This window comes from Botrytis deweyae, assembly GCF_014898535.1.
Source record: "Botrytis deweyae strain B1 chromosome Unknown BDEW_012, whole genome shotgun sequence".
NCBI lineage: Eukaryota > Fungi > Ascomycota > Leotiomycetes > Helotiales > Sclerotiniaceae > Botrytis > Botrytis deweyae.
In genome coordinates, this window is record NW_024066219.1 from 929,688 (window position 1) to 950,946 (window position 21,259).

The 21,259-nt window shown below is 38.7% G+C and overlaps 3 protein-coding genes across 3 annotated transcripts; 1 reads left to right on the forward strand and 2 right to left on the reverse strand.

The window, feature by feature from the left end:
* Positions 1-5,288: 5,288 nt before the first annotated feature.
* Positions 5,289-5,825, reverse strand: EAE98_006112 (uncharacterized protein; the record flags this gene model as incomplete). Its single annotated transcript, XM_038953734.1, has 2 exons — positions 5,289-5,308; positions 5,387-5,825. 2 exons carry the CDS (start codon positions 5,823-5,825, stop codon positions 5,289-5,291), a joined length of 459 nt encoding a protein of 152 aa, XP_038810129.1.
* Positions 5,826-12,840: 7,015 nt separating this feature from the next.
* Positions 12,841-14,476, reverse strand: EAE98_006113 (uncharacterized protein; the record flags this gene model as incomplete). The annotated part of the gene is made up of 5 exons (XM_038953735.1): positions 12,841-13,392; positions 13,449-13,694; positions 13,884-13,960; positions 14,084-14,109; positions 14,436-14,476. The coding sequence occupies 5 exons, from the start codon at positions 14,474-14,476 to the stop codon at positions 12,841-12,843; spliced, it is 942 nt and encodes a 313-aa protein (XP_038810130.1).
* A 2,416-nt stretch (positions 14,477-16,892) lies between these two features.
* Positions 16,893-18,706, forward strand: EAE98_006114 (uncharacterized protein; the record flags this gene model as incomplete). Its single annotated transcript, XM_038953736.1, has 2 exons — positions 16,893-17,273; positions 17,330-18,706. The coding sequence occupies 2 exons, from the start codon at positions 16,893-16,895 to the stop codon at positions 18,704-18,706; spliced, it is 1,758 nt and encodes a 585-aa protein (XP_038810131.1).
* Positions 18,707-21,259: the final 2,553 nt, after the last annotated feature.

A 21,259-nucleotide genomic window follows, 5' to 3' on the forward strand; every position in this document is an offset into this window, starting at 1 on the left:
GTCTTTTCTTTATGGAACTCCTTGGCTAATGATCCAAAGTTTTTATAGCCACAAGAACCTTTGCCAGTAGAGCCATGCGTGTCAAACTCTCTTGGCAAAAGAGTGGTAATGAAGCTTCACTTGAAAGATTGACTCCTTGCGAGCTTCTCAATATTTGTTGATAAAGCTATAAAGGAAAGTACTTGCGCGAAGAAATGATAGGTGGATGCACAATAGATTCCACTGACTTGCCCTCGAGTCCTGGAGGTCCGAAGACCATACCGAAATATGATTTCAACATTTCTTCTAGCCCCTTTCTTCATATTCACTGCTGGGAATTCTGCTTTTGCTGTGAATGACTTTATTATCATGTGTTATTACGCAGTTGAATTATACTAGTTTAACAACGTCGTCAAGGTATTAGCGAACATATCATCTATGAATAACATCATCACTTTCAACACTGTCGTATTTCAAGATACGTAGTATTCATACTTCAGAGTTCGAAATGAGCCTCGCAATTGTGCTCCACATTATCGAGCTAGCTCCCTGACCCTTTTTTTCTTGAGTTGAGTATTGTATGTCTATCGATTCCTAGTAGTCTTCGAATTTCTTCATTCTCCAAGATTTATATACCCTCCCGTCATGAATGGCTCGGAATGACGAGACTGCGGATCCACTTTAAACAAAAGATACTCAATATCATCTAGCTCCTGAGTTAGTTAGCTCCGCAGATACCTCACAATGAGTTGGGATATTGAAGTAAATTCCTAGTATAAAATTTACCATGAGCAACTATTTGCAAGTGTAAGCTTAACACACCATAAAACATTTAACGATGAGCGAATACCTATTCGTCCTCTCTTGAAATATAATCCCAGATGTTGTAGGTTACTTATCTAGTGAAATGAGAAGCGCCCTGAACTCTTAAGGGAATTTGTATTCATTCTTGTTGTCAGTAGTTCTCGCTTTTGTCGCCATAACATTATTCTTCTCCTTATCATCATTTATGCGCCCGAAACCGAGTTGTTAGGATGCGTCGCAACATCATTTTTACTCCCCACCACGCCAAAATCCTGATAGAATCGTTTGGGCACTAAACGCGGAGCGGAGCGCCTTACTTCTGTGCATATCGCTCTTGGTTTTGCCTGTGAAGAAAGGAAAGACCATTTAGGTTATTTTATATCTTTAAATGGGCACCAAAGTCAATTGTGGCGCGCCCTGGTGATAGTTGCAACTAATGGTCGGTCAGATTTCCAAAGTAAGCAAGGGTGAGGTAATGTCAATTTCAGATTCTCAAGCCTAATATACTACCAATGATATCTGCGCAAACTGTGTCATTTCTTTAGTTGATCTGAAAAAGAGAACCATAAGAGAAGCACTCTGAGTCAAGACATTGAACGCCAGAACGAGACTTTTATGAAGTGGATTCACAAAGGTGCAACTTCAATACCAACTTAAGGTACTCATTTTAATGATGTTCACCAAGGGTCTGATGTTCTTGATATAATGGAAACCGACTTTGTGATGTCTTACTATATTACTCGTATTAGCATTGTCGATTTCACAGATTTTTATAATTGTGCTACCTCCGATTCTTTTCGTTCTTTTCGTTCGTTGTCAATAATATGTATTCATCTACCTGCAATTCAATCTGCCATGTTATTCTTTCCCATCATGCGCACATTCTTACTGGACAATTCTTGCGTCTGTGAACCCTTTACTCGGTATATCAAGTGACAGGCTCCCTGGCGCGTAAATTTGCTTGGTTTTAGATAATTCATGATTACTTAGAGAACTACTAAACGGCTTTAATCTACTACTTCCAGATGATATATGGGATATGATTTTTTCACTTGTGTGCCTGCTGATAGCGAATACTTCAACTCGTAACTTCATGCATAAAAAGGACATCTGTTCCATCCTTTCTTAATGCTAAATCGTTTACAAAAGATGCATTCTTGAGTTTAAGGACCTTCCTATGCTCAACGATTCCTGCTGGTTCATGTGTGGTTTTCCTTGAAACTTGGATTACGGTGTTTAGAGACTCGATTAAACCTATCTGTATAAGGGCGGCTATCAATTATCATTTTCGATATTACTGCCAATGCATCTCAACGATAATTATTCATTCACATTCTCACCAAATCATAGTTTTATTGCCGCTTTATTCATGTTCATGAAAGATCAGCAATATTCACTGCCCCAACTGGTCATATAATCTGTTCCTTAAGCTGAAGGACAAGAACTCCATAATCTAATGAAATGTTAAGCATACGTTGTCCAAAGATACACATCTTCTTCTCCTTCGCTCCTTTCGCTTTTTGCCCTGCATTTTACTCTCGACTCTTGACTAGCGAAAAGTAGGAATTGAATCTCTTTATATACCATTCGATCCGGCCCAGTCAGGCCCAACTCCATAATCTCCTTGTCTATTCACCAATTCCATTTCCAAAATTCACTCAGATTTGCGCCAAAAAAGAACCATGCCGAAAATGACATTATGTCTCTCTTTAATCACTATAAAAAGCTCCGATTGAATAAAAGAAACTTTTTCTCCGTCACTCTTATTACAATTCATACCCATGCCTGCACAGGCGATATTGCGGCATGAAGCCCGTCATGGTATATCTTGGAATCTGTACCTTTTGAGTTGCTAGCCATATCTAAGAGCTTCCTGAAAACCCAAGACTCTCGAGTCCTGAAACTATTTTCGTTGTCGAAAGTGACACCATACTTTGTGACTGTTATTTTCATTACATACATCATTCTCCGTTGCTGCTGGTAAGAAACTGTAAATTTCGTTTTCAACATTCAATGAATAGGCTCATATGATACCATTGTTCTCAACTCCAAATTGTCCCTCTATTTGCTCTGCGAGGATACAGGCCGCACTTGCAATATCCAGGTCGACTGACGCATACAGTGATTACTCGCCAATAGTATGAATTGCTCGGCTTAAATATCCACTTTACAAAATTTCAGAAGCATGAGGATTGGAATCGAACCCACGGGTAGGAGATTCTGATGGGAAAGCATGCCTTATTCGATACTTGTGTCAGTTGATATGAATGAGTGAGTGGGCTATGAAATATATTCCTCCTTTAAAATGGCCCTTAATATCATCTTCCAAGCTTGACAGAGATATGTAACTTGATATTCAGAGACTAAGACTGTTAATACCGCTCGGGGAGTCCCAAATGTAACTCGTGTGTCCTGGAAGGCCACCTGGAGAGATGAAGCTATCTCCAGGGACGTCTATATACTCATATAACCACTGCTTTATCCTGTTTCTTGCTGTCAATAAGAGTTTTGTCGTCAAATTTCCAGTTCACATGTTTCATTGATACTATCATCCCATTGCTTTCTCATTATCTATATTTCCCCACTTGACCCAGGTCCGCATCCATACCTAAGGTTACATAGAGTCATACTGTAGGTTCGAGAAGTTAATTGCAGAGCATACTTCACGCAAATTTCAACCCTAAGAGTCAAATCCACAATTTTCATATTCATTGACTGGAAAATCACTGTAAGAATTGAGAAGGTTTATATACTTCTCCCCCACACAATCTCACTCACTTATCCGCCTATCACAGACTCTATCACATACCTACATAGTTCCATACAGTATTGAATGGATTCGTATTCCATCTCAATATAAATTGATCAGTATTGTACAGCTTTGAGCAGTAAATCTACCCCAGCCACCAGTCAATAATTCATTCGGGACTCAAACATCCAACCTCTTATCAATCCACCTCTATGCCACTATTTAGTTCATAAATCTGACCAAAACTTGGATCTTCAACCATCAAGCCTTAACAACGTCGATTTTCTCAACATTTCACACTTGCAGATTTTCACTGTCTTATTGTTGTTTTTAGATGTCTATGCGAATCAATGTCGCGCATAGCTGTATGTCAAGTATGATCAAGAAGTTCCAATCTACTGTTGTGAAATGATATAGCTCAAAATCATATGCCGAATAGCCTGTGTCCAAATTCCATCTTTTGTTGCTCAGAGGACTATCCGAATTCTCTAGAAGGAAAATATTTCGAATGGAAGTTTAGCTCTTAAAGACTTACAATTCGGTTTTTGTTTCTGCTTCATTCGAAAACCTCCCAGGTTCTTTCTGACCAAGAATGCACGTCGGATAATATCTTTCTAGCCGGAAAATAGCCCAGATAGAACTATAAAAGCACATCTTCATCTTTGACATTCAAAAAGTAGTTGCAGTTGGAAAATTGCAGACGATGAATCAAGGTGTCATTCTTGTTTAATATGCTCCGCCAGAGTCACTTTTAAAGTACTCAATCTCTTGCCCACAGCTTCAGATATGCCGACTGGCACCTTTTGTTCTCGTGAACCTACTATCTTTTGTCATTCTTGACTTTCAAGCCGCTGTTGATTACGGTCAGTTTTTCATCACCGCTTTAATCTGTTTTTTTTGTTGACGAATATTATCATTGCTTGTTCCGATAAATCCTTTCTTTATGACTCTATCAATGATACACTATGGAAGCTTACGCCAAACATCATTCCAGAATACTCTGGCCACTCATATTTTTCTAAGCAAATACTTCCCCGGGTTGACTGGAGCTTGGGGGTCTATTCAAAAAGTTCTTCTGTTGGTAAAAATGGACATTACCGAGTCTTATACATTCAACGATACTCGACTGACTTATCGATACTTCGTCTGATCCCTTCTTCTCAATCAATCCTGGCTTCAGTAGAAGCTAGAAATGCCTCATGATAACGTGAAGAATCAAGCAACCCTGTTAGTAAATCTCATGCAGCGAGTGCTGCAATGTGGCTTCTCCTATTAAGCTTCTCTATCAGCCAACTTTACTCAGTTTCAGAAAGTGAATTTGGAGCCAGCAAGATTTTTCACCTGCTCTAGCTGTATCGTGGCGTGACGTTTATTTCTGTCACGCATGAGCATCTTCACTACCTACTGTGGATTTGATACTATTGAATCCACATATCCTCGATTCCTGATTTTCATTCTGATCACGATTTTTCACTTATTGGAGACTATTATCATTATTGCGCATTTTAGAATTGTATAGATGCGAATCGTACTAGTCTCAGTATCACCTCAACCATATACAATGCTCATGGTGACTAGGAAGCACCGCCAACCATGCAAAATCCCTAATCATCGACGACGATAAGAAGCTTCATCGCGAAACGCCCAACTCTCCTAGATTGGCGTATGTTATTTAATCTTCAGTAACGTTGTTCAGACAAGCTGCTAGGTAAATGACAAGATCGTAGCGCGGTTGCAGTTTGACTGCCTTGATTCATTACAAAGTACCAGTAGCATCTATCTTTCTATATAGTTATTAGCATAAAATTCCGACTACAAGTCATGAAATGCGATGAAAATCGATCACTCACTTACTTAATAGCGCGGATACAAATCGAATGGCACTAGCGATAATAATGACACCGATAGTTCCCAAAAAAATCGCAGAATCTGCCAGCGCTATCTTAGCAACAAAGAGGCTATATTTCTGGAGCGACTGAAGTTTTTGTCGCTCAGGACCATGCAGAATCAAGGGAAGTCCATTTTTGTCGATGGCAGCAAGCGACTTCGTGTTCATTGTGTGAATTTTGATTGTTTGAGCGTATATCTCGATCATCACTATGGATGCCGTAATGGGAGCCCTCAAGATCTCTGGAATTAACATGATAATCTCTAAAACTGCTAGGAGAATAAATACAAGTCGAGCGAAAGCGAAATTATTACAAAATCTCCCGATGCTGGTGCTGATACCAAAATCAAATAGAAAATTTGATACGATAATTGCTCCCAAGAGTAAGGCGTTAAGGATCGGCATGATGTAAGACATGAGCAGTGTGGTGAAACTTTGGTAAGGGGTGAACTCAATTGCTATTTGATGAGGTGACTTTGAAATGAAAGAGAATCGGATGGATTGTAAATGAGTATCGAAGTTGGACTGGATAATGTAAGTTTCTAAGAATTTAATAATTGTTTGTTGAAATGGAGAGACTATATGGAAAACTACTACTGACTACTGTTAACTACTACTGTCCATCATTTTAGCCATCATTTTACCGAAAGCTTGATCGCCTTGTAGTTCAAGGGCATACGGCAACGTTCTTTGTTCTGAATACCATCACCTAGAACTATTTTCTTCTTTCTAATACAACAAACTATCTAAATCATGTCTTGACATGAAATTCCTACCAACAATTGAGCAGACCAAAATTCAGAGTCCATTAAAATTGGTATTTCTTACTTCAGAGCCCATCTAGCTGTCAAGGTACGGGTAAAGACTTATATTGTACCATAAGGGTAGAAGAGCTATGGAAGGGTAAGGCCCTCTTATAGGAAGTAGGGCACGCTAATGGTCTATGCCTGAGGCATGAAGGCAACGTAGTTGGCGCCGTGACACTAGCGCATGGATTGTAAAACTCTATAATAAGTCTATTAAATCACTTATTGATATCTTACTAATTAAGAGATATTTTGATGAATAATATATTTGTGATATAATTTTATATTATAAAATTATATGATATATAGTTATTTAACAATATCCTTTATCAAATTGATTTATAGTAGAATAAAATGATATGAAATCATATAGAAAGTTATTGATAAAATAGACTACATTGATTGATATACTTTCTTTTTATAATACAATATAGTTTTATGAGATAAAATTTAAATCTATTTTCTTTATAAATATAAAACTATTAGAATTTCATTATAAATTATATAAATCTAGGATATTCTTCAAAGAAAACCTAAAAAAAGTAAGCAATTTAATTTCAATTCAGTCTAGCTCTTATAAATTAACTTCAATTTAATTCTTATATTATATATTCTACTTATTCCTAAGCTTAAATTGAGTAGATTTTCTATTATCATTACAATAATATTATTCTCTTATTATTATAAAAGCTAACCTCCAAGATGGATTTCCGGAATGATTCTAAACCTATCAAATTTTGAAGTCTACATCGAACTCAACCCTTTCCTAGCTCGATCATCTACTGTAGGAGAAATCATGCAATTAAATACGGCTTCATACAGTCATTTAGCCGCTGAGCTGGCATAAGCATGATACGGATGTTTAGATCCAGAGCCTATATCTCGACACCGTAAGACAGCAGATGTTTTGAGGTGCGACGGAAAGGTACTCTACTTCGCAATATACAAAGCCCATCTAACAAACTTTTCGGTCGGGTTGTGACTTTAGCGAGGGGTGGATTACTCTGTCATCGTATAGACCTTTGATGCAGAAGTACGACTCCGTGATGAAAAGCGAAAATACCTTGCTATTACAGCGAGAACATCGCTTGGAGAAAAAGGGTCTGATACTTGGGATAACAAAGGATATTAATTATGATATTGGAGAGTCAGTATTGGAATGATAGAGAGGCCGCATAGGAGGCTCATCCTTGATGTTACAATTGTTGGGCTGGCTTTTACTTTAACTCAGGATAGTTGATGCCGATCAGAGAAGGAAAGAAGTCAAAAAGTCTAATGTATCCCTTGAAGAACTCTCTCGGGGCTAAGGGCTTGATCTTTGCGTGTATTTCGACGAAAAAGCAGGGCTAGTGTATAAGCGGAGTGAGAAAATACAAACAAGCGAATAAGGGGTCTATCGGAACCTTTCCAGTGCGTTCGATGTCATTATCAAATTGAGAATATTAATATTAAAGTTTTGATATTAATCTGTATCATAGAAGAGAGTTAAAGTTTTCTAAAAAGAATATTTTATTATTACAGAATTATTTAATTAATCAAGATACTTAATGTGAAATAGGAATTGATAAAGAAGTTAAAATCTATAATATCGATCTTCTTTAAAAAAAAAAAAGAGAAATGATTTGTTGAATATTGAACGGACAATCAGAAGGAAAAAAACATCCTTATTATTGCTCTTATAGACTTATAAATCTCACCTCTTACTTCCTCCTCTCAAATATACTAGATTTTACCGATCTTTATATAAATCTTACTTTTCAGATTTATGTAGAACTGTATCTATACAATGCAAAAGTGGTGAGACGCGATGGGCTTCGAATTCCTAGCCCTTTTGCCTTTTCCTCTAGAATCCGAACAGTAAGGTCTCTATTCCAGTTTTGCCAGAAGCATGTTAATGATTTCCGTGATTGTCATCAACAACTCCTCTTGTTATCATCAACCTCGATTCTTCTGATTATTTATCACTCGCTTCTCTTGCTATCACTAGATCCTCAGTCACCAATTCCTGACCTTCACATTTAATAGTTTTCGGTGTACAAATCTGCATTCTCTCGAATTTCTCTCCACTTCCCACACCCCCATCACTGTAAACACTCACGGGACCAAAGCTCCATACTTCTTGCAGTTGACAAATTGCAAGGAACTTTTCAGAAAAATTATAACCCGAAGACGGCATGTATTGATATACCTTGGTATATGTTTCTATCAACCTATACTTGTCCCATATATCTATTATAAACATACTTACATTCTTCCTTGATATATCTCTTTTCTATTATACCTTTTATCCTCCTTTCCTCTTGCTTTATCTCGCTTTATATCTTATCCTATTTCTTATATAAATATTCTCTTCTTTATATATATTTTTATTTTGTATATAATAATACATTAATAGAATATTATGAATTCGAAAGATCTTTATTCTATATCTCATACTTCTATTTTTTCTAACAATTATAATTTTTTTTTTCTGAATCTCAAGTTTATTTATTTTATTATAAAAAATTATTTTGTTTTCTTATTATTATCAAAATTTTTAATCATTAACTTCTTATTTTAATAATTATTATTATTTAAAATAAATCTATTATCAAAACTATATTCATTCCAATTCTAATTCTCTGTATTATCAATTTTCTTTTTTTTCTTTATTAAATTCCCTTCTAACTATATCTCAATACTTCAATTTCCTTTTATTTAAACACTATAAACTCCTATACTACACTACAAATATGCTTATATTCTTCCTTGATATATCTCTTCTCTATTATACCTCTTATTCTCCTTTCCTCTTACTTTATTTCGTTTCATATCTTATCCTATTTTTTATATAAACATTCTCTTTTTTATATATATTTTTAGTTTATATATAACAATATATTAATAGAATATTATAAATTCGAAAAATCTCTATTCTATATCTCATATTTCTGTTTTTTCTAATAACTATAAGAATTTTTTTTAAATCTCAAATTTATTCATTTTATTATAAAAAATTATTTTGTTTTTTTATTATTATTAAAATTTTCAATTATTGACTTTTAATTTTGATAATTATTATTATCCAAAATAAATCTATTATCAAAATTATATTCATTTCAATTTTAGCCCTTTACATTACCAATTTTCTTCTTTTTCCTTACCAAATTCCCCTTTAACCATATCTCAATATCTCAATCTCTTTTCATCTAGATACTACAAACTCCTATACTACACCACAAACATGCTCAACTTCTAATTGGAGTCTAGTAATTATCCCAACAGAGAAAGTCGAACTCAACTCCTGTTGGTAGATTTATATACAATGCCAAAACAGCCCTATATTCTCTTAACAACATACTCACATCATCTCATCTCATTCCCCCCAATTTTCCGCTTTAATGCAAAACCGCTTCTTCCATCTCTAGCCCTACTTCTTTCCTTCATTCTGGATATAAATCCCCATAGTTATATCTTACTTCATCTCTAATCACATCACGTCTGGAACTTTTCAATACCATGTGGAATCACTGCGAGGGTCCAGTACTTCCATCCCTCCTTGAAGGATAATAGCAAGCTGATGTATCTATTTCCTTTCGCAATACATGGGCCAAGTCTTTTAGATTCCCATTTTTCTTATCATCCGTAGCTTATTATCACTACCATGATTAACTTTCATTATCGATATATTCCTTCTTTCACGTCAGTACTTCTTGCTATCAAATACCTTTTATTGAATTATACCCATATCACCACCTTAAATCGCGACATCAATACTATCCTACTCCACCTCTCACCACCCTTTCCTTCCACTTTTCCCCTGCTCCATTCTCTATTTCCATTCATATATTCCACTAAATGCAGTACGTTGTCCTGTGCGCCAACTTTCTTAAGGAGAAGTCTCTACAAAGAAGAAAACTCGAAATAGGTGATAGCATCTAAATATACCTCTAACACAAATATTTCAATTTCTATCTCTAGCCTATCACTCAAATTTACTCTTCGATTTCCAGTGAATCTCAAACTAAGATCTACAAGAAACTCAGATCGGTATACGCATCAGAAATCACTTAAAGAGACACACGCTCCATTCAGATCCACCTCTAGCCTTGATTTCCCCCTTCTATTTTTTTCCCAATTTTTAGTATAAAGCCTTTTAACTTTTCTTCTTTCTCATCTCATCAAAACCCTCTTGATCTGTTGGTTAGTTCCAGGAAAATTCATATCCCATCGATTATTTGTTTCTCAGGTCATTTTTGTATTGCTACTGCCTAAAAGGTTATGCCAGGAAGCTCGAATCTAGTAGATCCAGAGATTCCAAACGCAATACATCGGATTACCATTGCTAGAATAGCTATGATATTATCATCATCATCTCTTCTTCACTATCTCCAACACTCCCTTGTTATCAAAACTCTTACTTTATCCATTCCCCAATACCCCAACCCATCCCCTAACCATCCAATCCATCTCTCTTACCCCTCTCACTCACAATCCATCACACCCATCTCCCCAACATCGCACGGAAATACATCTATCCATCTATCCCACACAACATAGCTATAACCCACACACAAGAATACCTACCTACAAGCAAAAAAAAACAAAAAAAAACATAGAGCAGTAAATGCGAAATTTTACACCCCTCACACTCACTATTCATTCCCACTCACGACCTCTAATCTCAACATCTCCTCTTCAACTTTCCAGAAGCAACTCATCACATCACATCCCTTTTCCTCAAATCATCCCAGAAATCATGGAAACTCCTAGATAAATTGGAGAGTCATATCACTCGGGATATGAATTCTTATTAAGCATAATTGACTGGATGGGTGTCTATCCATTCAGCCATCTATCAAATCCGCATTTCACCCCATGCATCTCCTTTCAAACTCTCCACTCCACCCCTTTCTAGAAAGCCTCCCACTCATGAAACTTCATCCATATATCTAAAAGAGATAGGACAGAATCAACATCGATGGCTTATCAGCATCTCACACTCTCAGCCCCGTGTTTCCAATCCATCCACCCATCCATGCTCTCTCCTCCCATCTCTCATCTCAAGTTTCAAGAGTCTACTTCCTATCTATCCCATCAAATCCATAAGATTACTACCTACATCCCATAGATTTTTATTATCGTTTTTAAAACCCCGCTTAAGTATTATCATCACAGCCATAGCTTTCGCTATTATCATTATCATCATCATCATCATCATCATCAGTCTCTACTCAACTCAACTACCTACCATCTACCATCCATCCCCCTTCTCCAAATCATCCCATCAACAACAAACACTCTTCAGCTCAATACAAACAAACAAACCAAATAAACATCCTCGTCAGAAAACACACTACATTACACTACACCACAGCCCGCAGCCCGCAGCTACCTTTGTTCTTTATGTATTCGACTCCATCTCCTCTGATACAAAAGAAACTCGAGCTTGGATATACCTATATATACCCCCCTCTCGTGTATACTATGTTTGACACTTCCTCTCCAGGTATTAGAGGTTCGTTTTTGATACTTAGATTCACTTAATTTTATGTATTCTATTTACCCTCCTCTTTTCCACTTCTTATCATATGCAAATCCATACCCATACCCGAACCCACTACCTACTCTCATCCCCATCCCCATCCCCATCCCATCCCCCCCCTCCCCTCTACATCTCCAAATTCCAAATTCCAAAAGCACTCACTCATACCTTCTCAAAAGATAATATAAAAAGCAATCGAGATTCGGAAACAATGCCATGCTATATCCCAGACCGATTTCCATGAGCATTACCCATTAACCGCACCAATTTAACTCTCACTCTCACTCTCATCCTCTCATCCTTCTTCTCTCCTTCTCTTCTTTCACTCTCCCTTCCTTCTCTTCTCCTCTTCCACTCTCCCTCAACCTCTTATCACCCCCCACCCCTACCCCCACACAAAAATACCACTTCCTCTCCCCTCTCCCTCTCCCCTCCACCTTAACCAACTTCTCCTTTCCCCCTCCACCCTTCCCCAGCCTCCAACATCTATTCCACCCCAGCCCATAAATATCAATTGTGTATATACCTGCACTCTCGCGTACGCATTCCTCAAATGTACACCACACACTTGATCACTTACTTATATTTGCACTTTACTCGGGCCCAGTCAAATTAATCACTTTGACATTCAACTCTTGCAACCACAAACATACTCATATCATGACATATTATCACAACACGCAAGGGATCAACACATAATTAGTTTATAAACCCTCATATTCTTTGAACACCTCTCAAACCACCATCCATCCATCTTCACATTCTATGTATTGAATTCGCAGCGCAAAATAATCCAAGGAAACTTTTCGGCACATGAAAATCAAATGAGATGACTTTGAAGACAACAAGATCAAAAGGAGGAACAGGGAAAAATTGCTTAGGTAATAAAGTACAGCGGCGACTAGTTTGTCTTTTCTTTTTTATGGCAAACTATCATTGCAAGTTGCTCCAACACCATAGCAATGGATGTCTGTAACAACTTCAACCTTGTCGCTTTTCAACCACGGCGACCGACCCCAGAGGCGCTCATTTCGCATTATCATCAACCACCATCACAATCAACCCCCCCTTGACTCCATTCTACATACATTTACTTGAATGCCTTTCCGAACATCAAGACTTGCATTTGATCGTAGATGGACAAGACACCAGCACCTGCAACACCACGGAGAATGTTGGCACCAGCACCCTTGAAGAGAGACTTAACTCCCTCCTTGGCAACGATTTGACGACCAGCATCCAAGGAAGACTTGTACTTAACGGCCTCACCAGAAGTCATCATCATACGACGACGGATGGTGTCCAATGGGTAAGAAGCGATACCGGCACCAGTGGTGACAGTCCATCCGAGCAAGAAGGATGCAAGGAAGTTACCCTCAAGAGGTCCAACGAGGAGGACTGGCTTGATGGAATCGTACATACCGAAGTAAAGACCACGGTAAACGACGATACCAGCAACGGAAGGACCGAAACCACGGTAGAGACCGGCAATACCATCGGAAGCGAGGGTCTTCTTGTAAACATCGACCAAACCGTTGAATTGACGGTCACCACCGGTCTTGGCGTTCTTGTTGTCGTTGGCAAGACGGGTACGGGCGTAATCGAGGGAGTAGACGAAGAGGAGGGAAGTGGCACCAGCAGCCTTTTTTGATTAAATTAGTATGTGTATAATGAAAGGAATTCAAATGATAAACTTACACCACCGGAAGCCAAGTTACCGGCCATCCACTTAGCATATCCATCACGGTCCTTCTTGAAGTTGAACATCGACTTGTAGGTATCACGGAAAGCGAAGTTCAAGGCTTGTGTAGGGAAATAACGGATAACGTTGGCAGTGTTACCTCTCCATAAGGAGGCAACACCTTCTTGTGCGGTGGTACGTTTGAAGCACTCAACGATACCATCGTATTTACGGTCGAGACGACCAGTCTTCAACATCTCATCCTATGAACCGATTGTATTAGTAAACGTAGATTCCAAGGTGGGATGGATTTCGTTTTGGGGTAATGATTTTCCATATTTTCAGATACCCGAAGTGGAAATTGTGCACATTACTTCAATCTGCACATGTGCATGTGCAAATTGTTGTATCCGAAAGAATAGATTGAAAAGAAATGTTCGATATAAACATACCTGGTTTTGGATCAAGAGCTTGACACGCTCGATGGGAGCAGCGGCGGTCTTGGAGACGGCAGCGGAGACACCACCCACTATCGCACAAGTCAGTATTGTGAAAATTATATCAAAACCCCTCCGAATTCCATTATTTTTTCAAAATCCGTGGGAAAAGATTGTAAATTTTGTCGATTTCGAAGGAGGGGAGATAAACGTACTCAAGAAGTCAATGATGAAAGGTGGACTATGGAAAGATTGTCAGTATCATGATTGACTTGAACAGATTTGTTTGTGGGAACTCGGGGCCAAAATGGAATATTTGCTTGATCAGGAATGCCATTGAACAACAACGATAACTTTAGGAATTATTGATGTGGGATAACGAAGATCTGGATAATATTCGAGATATTCCAATTGATCTCTTTCTTGTTTCATCTCTCGATTCCATGTTGATGTAGTTGTTCATGTGGCATTCCGAAAAATCAATCAAAATTCCATCCATGGTCGTCGAGCTCTTTCACAAGGAAAACGAGAATCCAGAATTGGTAAAGGAAAAGAGATATAACTTACACGCCCATGACGGACTCCTTCTTTGGTGGTAAGTTGCTCATATTGACGGTATTGATGATCGAAAGATCGAAAAAGGATTGAGAGGAGATGGGATTAAGGTGGTTGATGTTGGAAAAACAAGAAGAAGAATGGGAAGAAGAAGTTGTATTTTTGGCCCCAGGAAAAGATTTTATGTTAACAAGTGTGAAGATGGACAGCTTCCGAAATTACCCACAGAGACAGTGCGCTAAGTGGGAACTAATGACGAAAAGGGCTTAGCGGCTGAGCCGGGCGCGAGGAATTTTTTTTATCCTTAACTTTTCTATCCGCTGCCCGCACTCCCGCACTTTGTAGACTCTACTACGAAACGAAAGAGAGATAAAGAGAGAAGAGATAGACATCCATCCAGATTGAGGTCCTTTTTGACTGGATGGCGGCAAAGAATTGATACGTTTTGATAGAGTTGGAAAAGAGAAGAAGAATAATAATAATAATAATTTTTTTTTAAGAAAATATCTAAAGTATTAATTTGACACTTGAGCATCTATTTTTAATTCTTCTATAATTATTGATATCTATTAGCTTATAAGTTTTCTATTGTGAATTTCTCTATATTAATAGATTAATTCATTTATGTATAGTTGTATCCTCTCTATTATCTACTCGTATCTACGTATCTTATTATTGTTTTCTTCTCTCTTTCGCTTCTGTCTTCACTCCCATCCCCATACAAAATCCCATTCCTTCACTCGCCTACAAACTCCTCACCCTATCTTTTCCGAGGTGTTGGTCTTGTAGCCTCGATAAATTTTTAGGACCAAGGGTTCTGGCGACTAGGTATACAACATCAACAAGCTACCTCACCTCCCCTTGATACCATTATCATGATCGGAAATTTATCAATTGCATCGAGAGTAAAGATTCTTCTATAAAACATGTCCCCGTTTCATAACTTCCATTTCGTCTCCATTTCTTTTTTTTCCGTTCACTCTAAGAAAAAATTCCTTGTTTTTCAAGTATTTAGTGTACTTGATTGGTGTTTGATACTGCAATGTCATGCTTTGGTGGGTATATTGATTTTTGGCGAGTCAATCAGTAAGCATAGAAAAGTGGTGGTGCTAGTTGTGGATGAGGTACTTGCATACGAAGAAATAGACAACCATGATTGAGAAGGCGCCGTATAAAGATAAGTAGGTTGGGCTTGGGAATATGATGAGGCTGCTCAATGAAATAGATATGGTACGGTTGAGATTTACTCAATGAACTCAATCGTCATATTGATGAACCGAAAAGAGCAGGGAGTCTACCCAACGGTACTCTTTCTCTATTTTTCATCATTACCGTGAGATGGAGCATACATATATTGCAAGCTATAAGTATAGGAAGAACTTTGGATTGACTTCTGAGAAAGCTCCAGTCTCGAATCAACACTAATGGAAACACACAGTTCATCGAAAATACGCTCCGCTGGCACTCCCGAGGACTTCGGGGTTGGTGGGCGGGGGAGGGAGTGGAAGACTTTCGATCTCTTTAGGTCATCATCAGAAGACTTCCGACCATGATAAATCAGGATCTGGAGGCTTGCTTTGATGATTATGATTCATCGTCTCGCAAAGACGCTCCGCTGGCCCTCCGGGGGCCACTGCCGTGGAGGCAGACTAATCGGAAGTTGAAATCAAGCTATGTTGATATATACGGATTCGTTGAGAGAATAAACTTGATGATGTTAGCTGCCCAGAAAAGTTCTGAGTAATTCGAGAAGAGAGTCGTCTCCAAGGTTATCTCCAAGCACACGACCATGACAACGGCGGAATCGGTCAGTGGTGTTTTACGGAATTTGAACTAGAGAGAATCATCAACTAAAAGAAAGTATCTACTATCACATCCATCTCCTCTGGAGCGAAGCGAAGAAGCCTCCACGGCAGTGGCCCAGCGGAGCGTCATATTCTTCCTTATTGATATAGGCAATACGGCTTCAAATATTCATGATAATCAATAGATCGGAGTCAAGAGTAAGGATTTGAAGTACTGCTATTTTACCAAAATTATTAGAGTTATAGACAAGAGAACCAATCAAAATTCAAGCATTGAAATATCAAATAGATAATCTCTCTGTTTACACATATTTTCGATGTCCATCATACCAATCATTCATGCTCTTCGCTCTGTACATAAATTTTCATCCCATCTTTCTTCAAACCTCTCTCTGTACTACCTACATTACCTAGGTATATTGAATGTGTATTAGTCAGCTTCAGCTCCAGATTCCTTGTTGTTGTTCTCCGGGTAACCACACTAACCAAGATAAGCATTAGTAAGTGAAGTAAACAATCCAAACTCGGACCACAATTTACAATAATATCTCCATAAACTTAATATCAGAGTTTGTACAATTCTTTTTCAAGACATCATACCGACTGATAGATTTCTGGTTATACAATCAAATCCATTCAACTTGATTCTGAATCAAATCCAATCATGGATTCACCTAAAAAACTGACAGAGAATTGTCCTCCAGGATCTCCATTAAATCAAATATCTCCTGAACGTGCCAATCAACAAAAACAATGGGATTTACCGACATCTCCTACCGCTACAGAGAAGGGTTCGAAATCGAGTAAACATTCAAGAGATAGTTCAGTCAACGAGAAGATTGCCCAGTTCAATTCTTTGGCTTATCAAGGGAAGCAGTTGGAAAGAAAAGCAAATGATGCGGCTTTGAAGCGCGCCATGGTTGGGAGAGAGGAGGCGGAGAGTGAAATGCGCAGATATAGGGATGAGGCTAGGATATTAAGGAGGCAAGTCGAGGAAGGAAAAGAACGGGAAAGAAAGGTTGGAGAAAGACTTGAAAGTGTCATGGTATGTTATCGACATGCGCGTCATTCCGATCATCTGCTAACCTCTTATCTTATTAGGAAAACTATGGTCGAGCCAAGGAAACACATTCACATACACAAGCATTATGGGAGAAGGAAATTCGAAGAGCTCGGAAAGAAGGGTTCAAATCACAATCAGTCGTTGTCAAATTACAAGAAGAACTCAAATCTTCAAGGGATACATTAAGGATGGTTCAAGGTGGTTTGGAACAAGAAAAAGCACGAAGTGTGAAGAGGGAACAAGAAGCATTCACAGCAAAATATCAACTTGTGGAAGCGCAGGAAAAGTTGACAAGATTACAAGAGAAGATTCAGTTGGTTGAACAGGAGAGGGATGCATTTAAGACGATCGCTAAGAATGAAGAAATCGCCAGAATTGCAGCAGAAGGACATATACCATTACCACAATCCACCAAGGACGAATTCCCATCGCCAAAGAATGATCGAAAATCTATAGATGCTATGGCATTGGCATCTGGCGCTGGACAAGAAGAACTTGATGAACTTAGACGCAAATTGGATTGGGAAATTCAAAGAGCAAACCGAGCCCTTGATCAAGTCGAATTTTTGGAGATGGAATCGAGCATCCATACATGCGAGCCAAAATCCAACAAAAGAAAGTCAACTGATACACAAGAACATCGTGAAGATTCGACAAGACAATCCAAAACTCAAAGAACAAGTACAGTTTTTGTACCTTCTGAAGGTATTTTCAAATCTGTACCTGAGGAATCGGCAGCAGAACCAGTTGAGAATACATCCTTGGACACCAAAATGCAGTTCGAGCAAACATCTGGAAGTTCTACTCATCAACGAAGAGACGTAACTCCTTCTCACGATCCACCAGCTGCGGCTCTTATTTCCGATACCAATACTTCTTTACTCTCTATCTTTAATGAGCCAACCAGTCCAAAAGTCACCAGATCACTTCAAAGCCCGATCAATCTCCCTGAGAACGAAGATAAAGACGAAACAACTCCAGAAGATCTAAACGGTTCCACTTCAACCACAATTCATCACCCACAAACCCATGAACATGAACATCATGAACATGACCATGAACATGAACACGAACATGACCACGAACGTCACCATGAACCTGCTTTCCACACAGTGTCAACCACAACCCGTATCCCGCTTGCTTCTCCCTCGGAAGAACAAAGAATCGAATTTGCACCAAGTACACCGAAATCCCTCACTCTCCCAAATGGTAGAATCGATCCAGCTTTGACAGCGACAGTGTCAAGAGAAGAAGCCTTGGCTATGATTAGAGAAAGAAGAGGTAGAGCTAGAAGTTTGGCAGAAGGCAAGATGACTCCGAGAAAGCAAATGATAGAGGGTGGATCGAGGAGAGATATAAGTGCACCAGCTACTACTGCAACACCAGTTAGAGGAAGAAGTCAAGGAAGGTCTTAGTGGGTCAAGGGGTATGAGTGGGAGAGTTGAGATGTTTATATTCTGGTGGAATGACTAGGGTTTGGGCTGTGAAGGGGTTTAATTTTTCTGGTAATACTTAGGGATGGAATGGGTGGACAGTACATTGTGAAGCAAGGAGCAAGGGAGTTGGGGTTAAAATAGTTATATATCCGTCCGTCCATTTAGCACCGGAGTTCTTGTCTTTTATCTTTGGAAAGGAGAGGGCTCGGTATGTGCTGGTTGGATTCTGGGTGGGTTTATGATTCATGAATGGTTTGGGTTGGGTCACTCTCTGAGAATATTAGTTCTATTTCTTTTGTTAGGTGGCTTCTTTTTGTGGTTGGTGAAGAGGTTGAGGTGAGGTGGGCTGGGTTGGATGATGATTAGGATGGAAAGGAGTTTTTGTGAGGTGCAGATATCAGGGTTGCAGAGTAGAGTATTGTGTGGTACATTGTGCGTGTGGGAGTGAGTATCCCACACAGTAAATAAGTAAATAAATGGATGGTATATCATGAATTTCCTCTCTTCTTGTATCTCTGAGGTTTTTTTATAACTTTTCTTATGGCTTTTCTTACAGCTTTTCTTCTTGCGGGATATAGAATCTGTTTACTTTGTATACTTTTTCCTCTCGTGTATATGTATGTAAGGAATTGAAAGTTTCAAGGTTTGTTTGTTTCTTGCTGATTGGGGTGGGGATGGGGATGAGGATGGGGATAGGGATAGGGATGGGAATAGGAATAAGGATAGGGATAGGAATAAGAATAGAAATAGGAATAGAGATAGAAATAGGGATAAGAATAGGAATGGGGATAGGGATAAGAATGAGGATAGGGATAGGGATAGGGATAGGAATGGGGATGGGGATTGTGGTGGAGGTATTGTGTATTGCTGATGGTGATGTGGGTGATGATAATGAGGATTTATATAGTGTGGGTGGAGATGGGGAATGGGTAGGTGAGGGCTGGGGGATGGATGGGGATGGGGAATAGGGAATAGGAATAGGGGATGGGGGATGGGTAGGGAATGGGTGGGGAAATGGATAGGTGAGGGTTGGGGAATTGATGGGGAAATGGATAGTAAATGCTAGATGGATGATAGTAATAGCTAAGGGCTGTTTTGCTTGTATTATTGATTTGAGATTTAGGTGTTGAGGGGTGGGTGTTGAGGGATGTATGGGGGGTATGGATGTTAAGTATTAAGTATTGGAGAGTGAATTGGAGAGTGAATTGGAGAGTGGATTGGGGCTAGGGGGGTGGAAGGAGGAGGAAGGGGGAGAGAAAGATAGGAGAGATGAGAATAGACGAGAACAGGAGAGAAGAGGAAAAGGGAGGAAATAAGAAGAAGAAAAAGAAGAAGAAGAAGAAGAAGGGATGAATGGATGGATGAATGGATGGAAGGGCTAAATGATAGAAATAGATAAGAGATGAGGAAAAGATAAGCGGGAGAGAAGCGGAGGAAAAAGATGTATATAAGGGGGAAAAGGGGTGAGAAAAGGAGAGGAATAATCAAGGGGAAGTAGAGAGAGAACTGTTGTGAAAAGAAGAGAAATCAAAAATCAAAAATCGAATAAAGTTTGATATTAGCACTAGATATCAGATTGAGATATTTTCGTTAGATTATTAATTTTTGTTATTCTATTCCGCTATTTACTTATTCTATTATCCTGATATACTTATTCTATTTTTTGGTTGGTAAACGAAGATGAAGATGAAGATAAAGGGTTAGAGAGAGGATGTAGTGAATGAGGGATTTTATTAGAGTATTTGAGGTGCGTTTTTTTTTTGAAGGGTGTGGAGAGAGGAAGGAAGGAGATGAGATGAGGGGGAGAGGAGATGAATTGAAAGAGAGGTGAAAAAGTGGAAAGGCAGGAGAAGGTAGATAATAAATGTTTGTATTAATATTATATATATTTTTACAGCTTATAACTTGAATTCTTTCGGTCGGAAATATAAATATTGCTAATCTTCTTTTTCCTAGCTTTTTATCTCCTTTTTTACGTCTTTCATTTTTCATTTTTTGTTTTTTTGTATGATAATGATAATCTATTTGGGGAGGAGAGGATAAAGGGGAGGTGTGAGAGGAGGATGAGGGGGATGAGAGGAGAGTATCTTTCTTTTTAAAGAAAATAAATGATGATGATGATAGCAACAATAAGGAGGGACTTGGATTGACAAGGGAGGAATATGATGATAAAAGCCCACCCACGGATATTTTTTCCATGTTTTTATAGAGAGAGATTTGGGGGGGAATTTGGAGCTCGGAGGTGCTTGAATATCTGATATCTGGTAGAAGGGCTGAATCAGACTAGGTTGTGATTTGGAACCCGTTTCCTTCTTCTCAGGTTTTCGTCATGGCATGTTGTTGTTGTTGGGATTGTGGTTTGTATAGAGGAGGGTGGAGGTAGGGAGGGCGGGTTTATATATGCATAGTGCGTGAGAGGGATTCTATGAGGAACATGTGCGTGATGTAAAATTGGAAGAGAGGTAGTAGAGTGCTTGGATTGGTATAGCAATACTTATTCCCCATATTTTCACAAACGTGATATACAAAGAT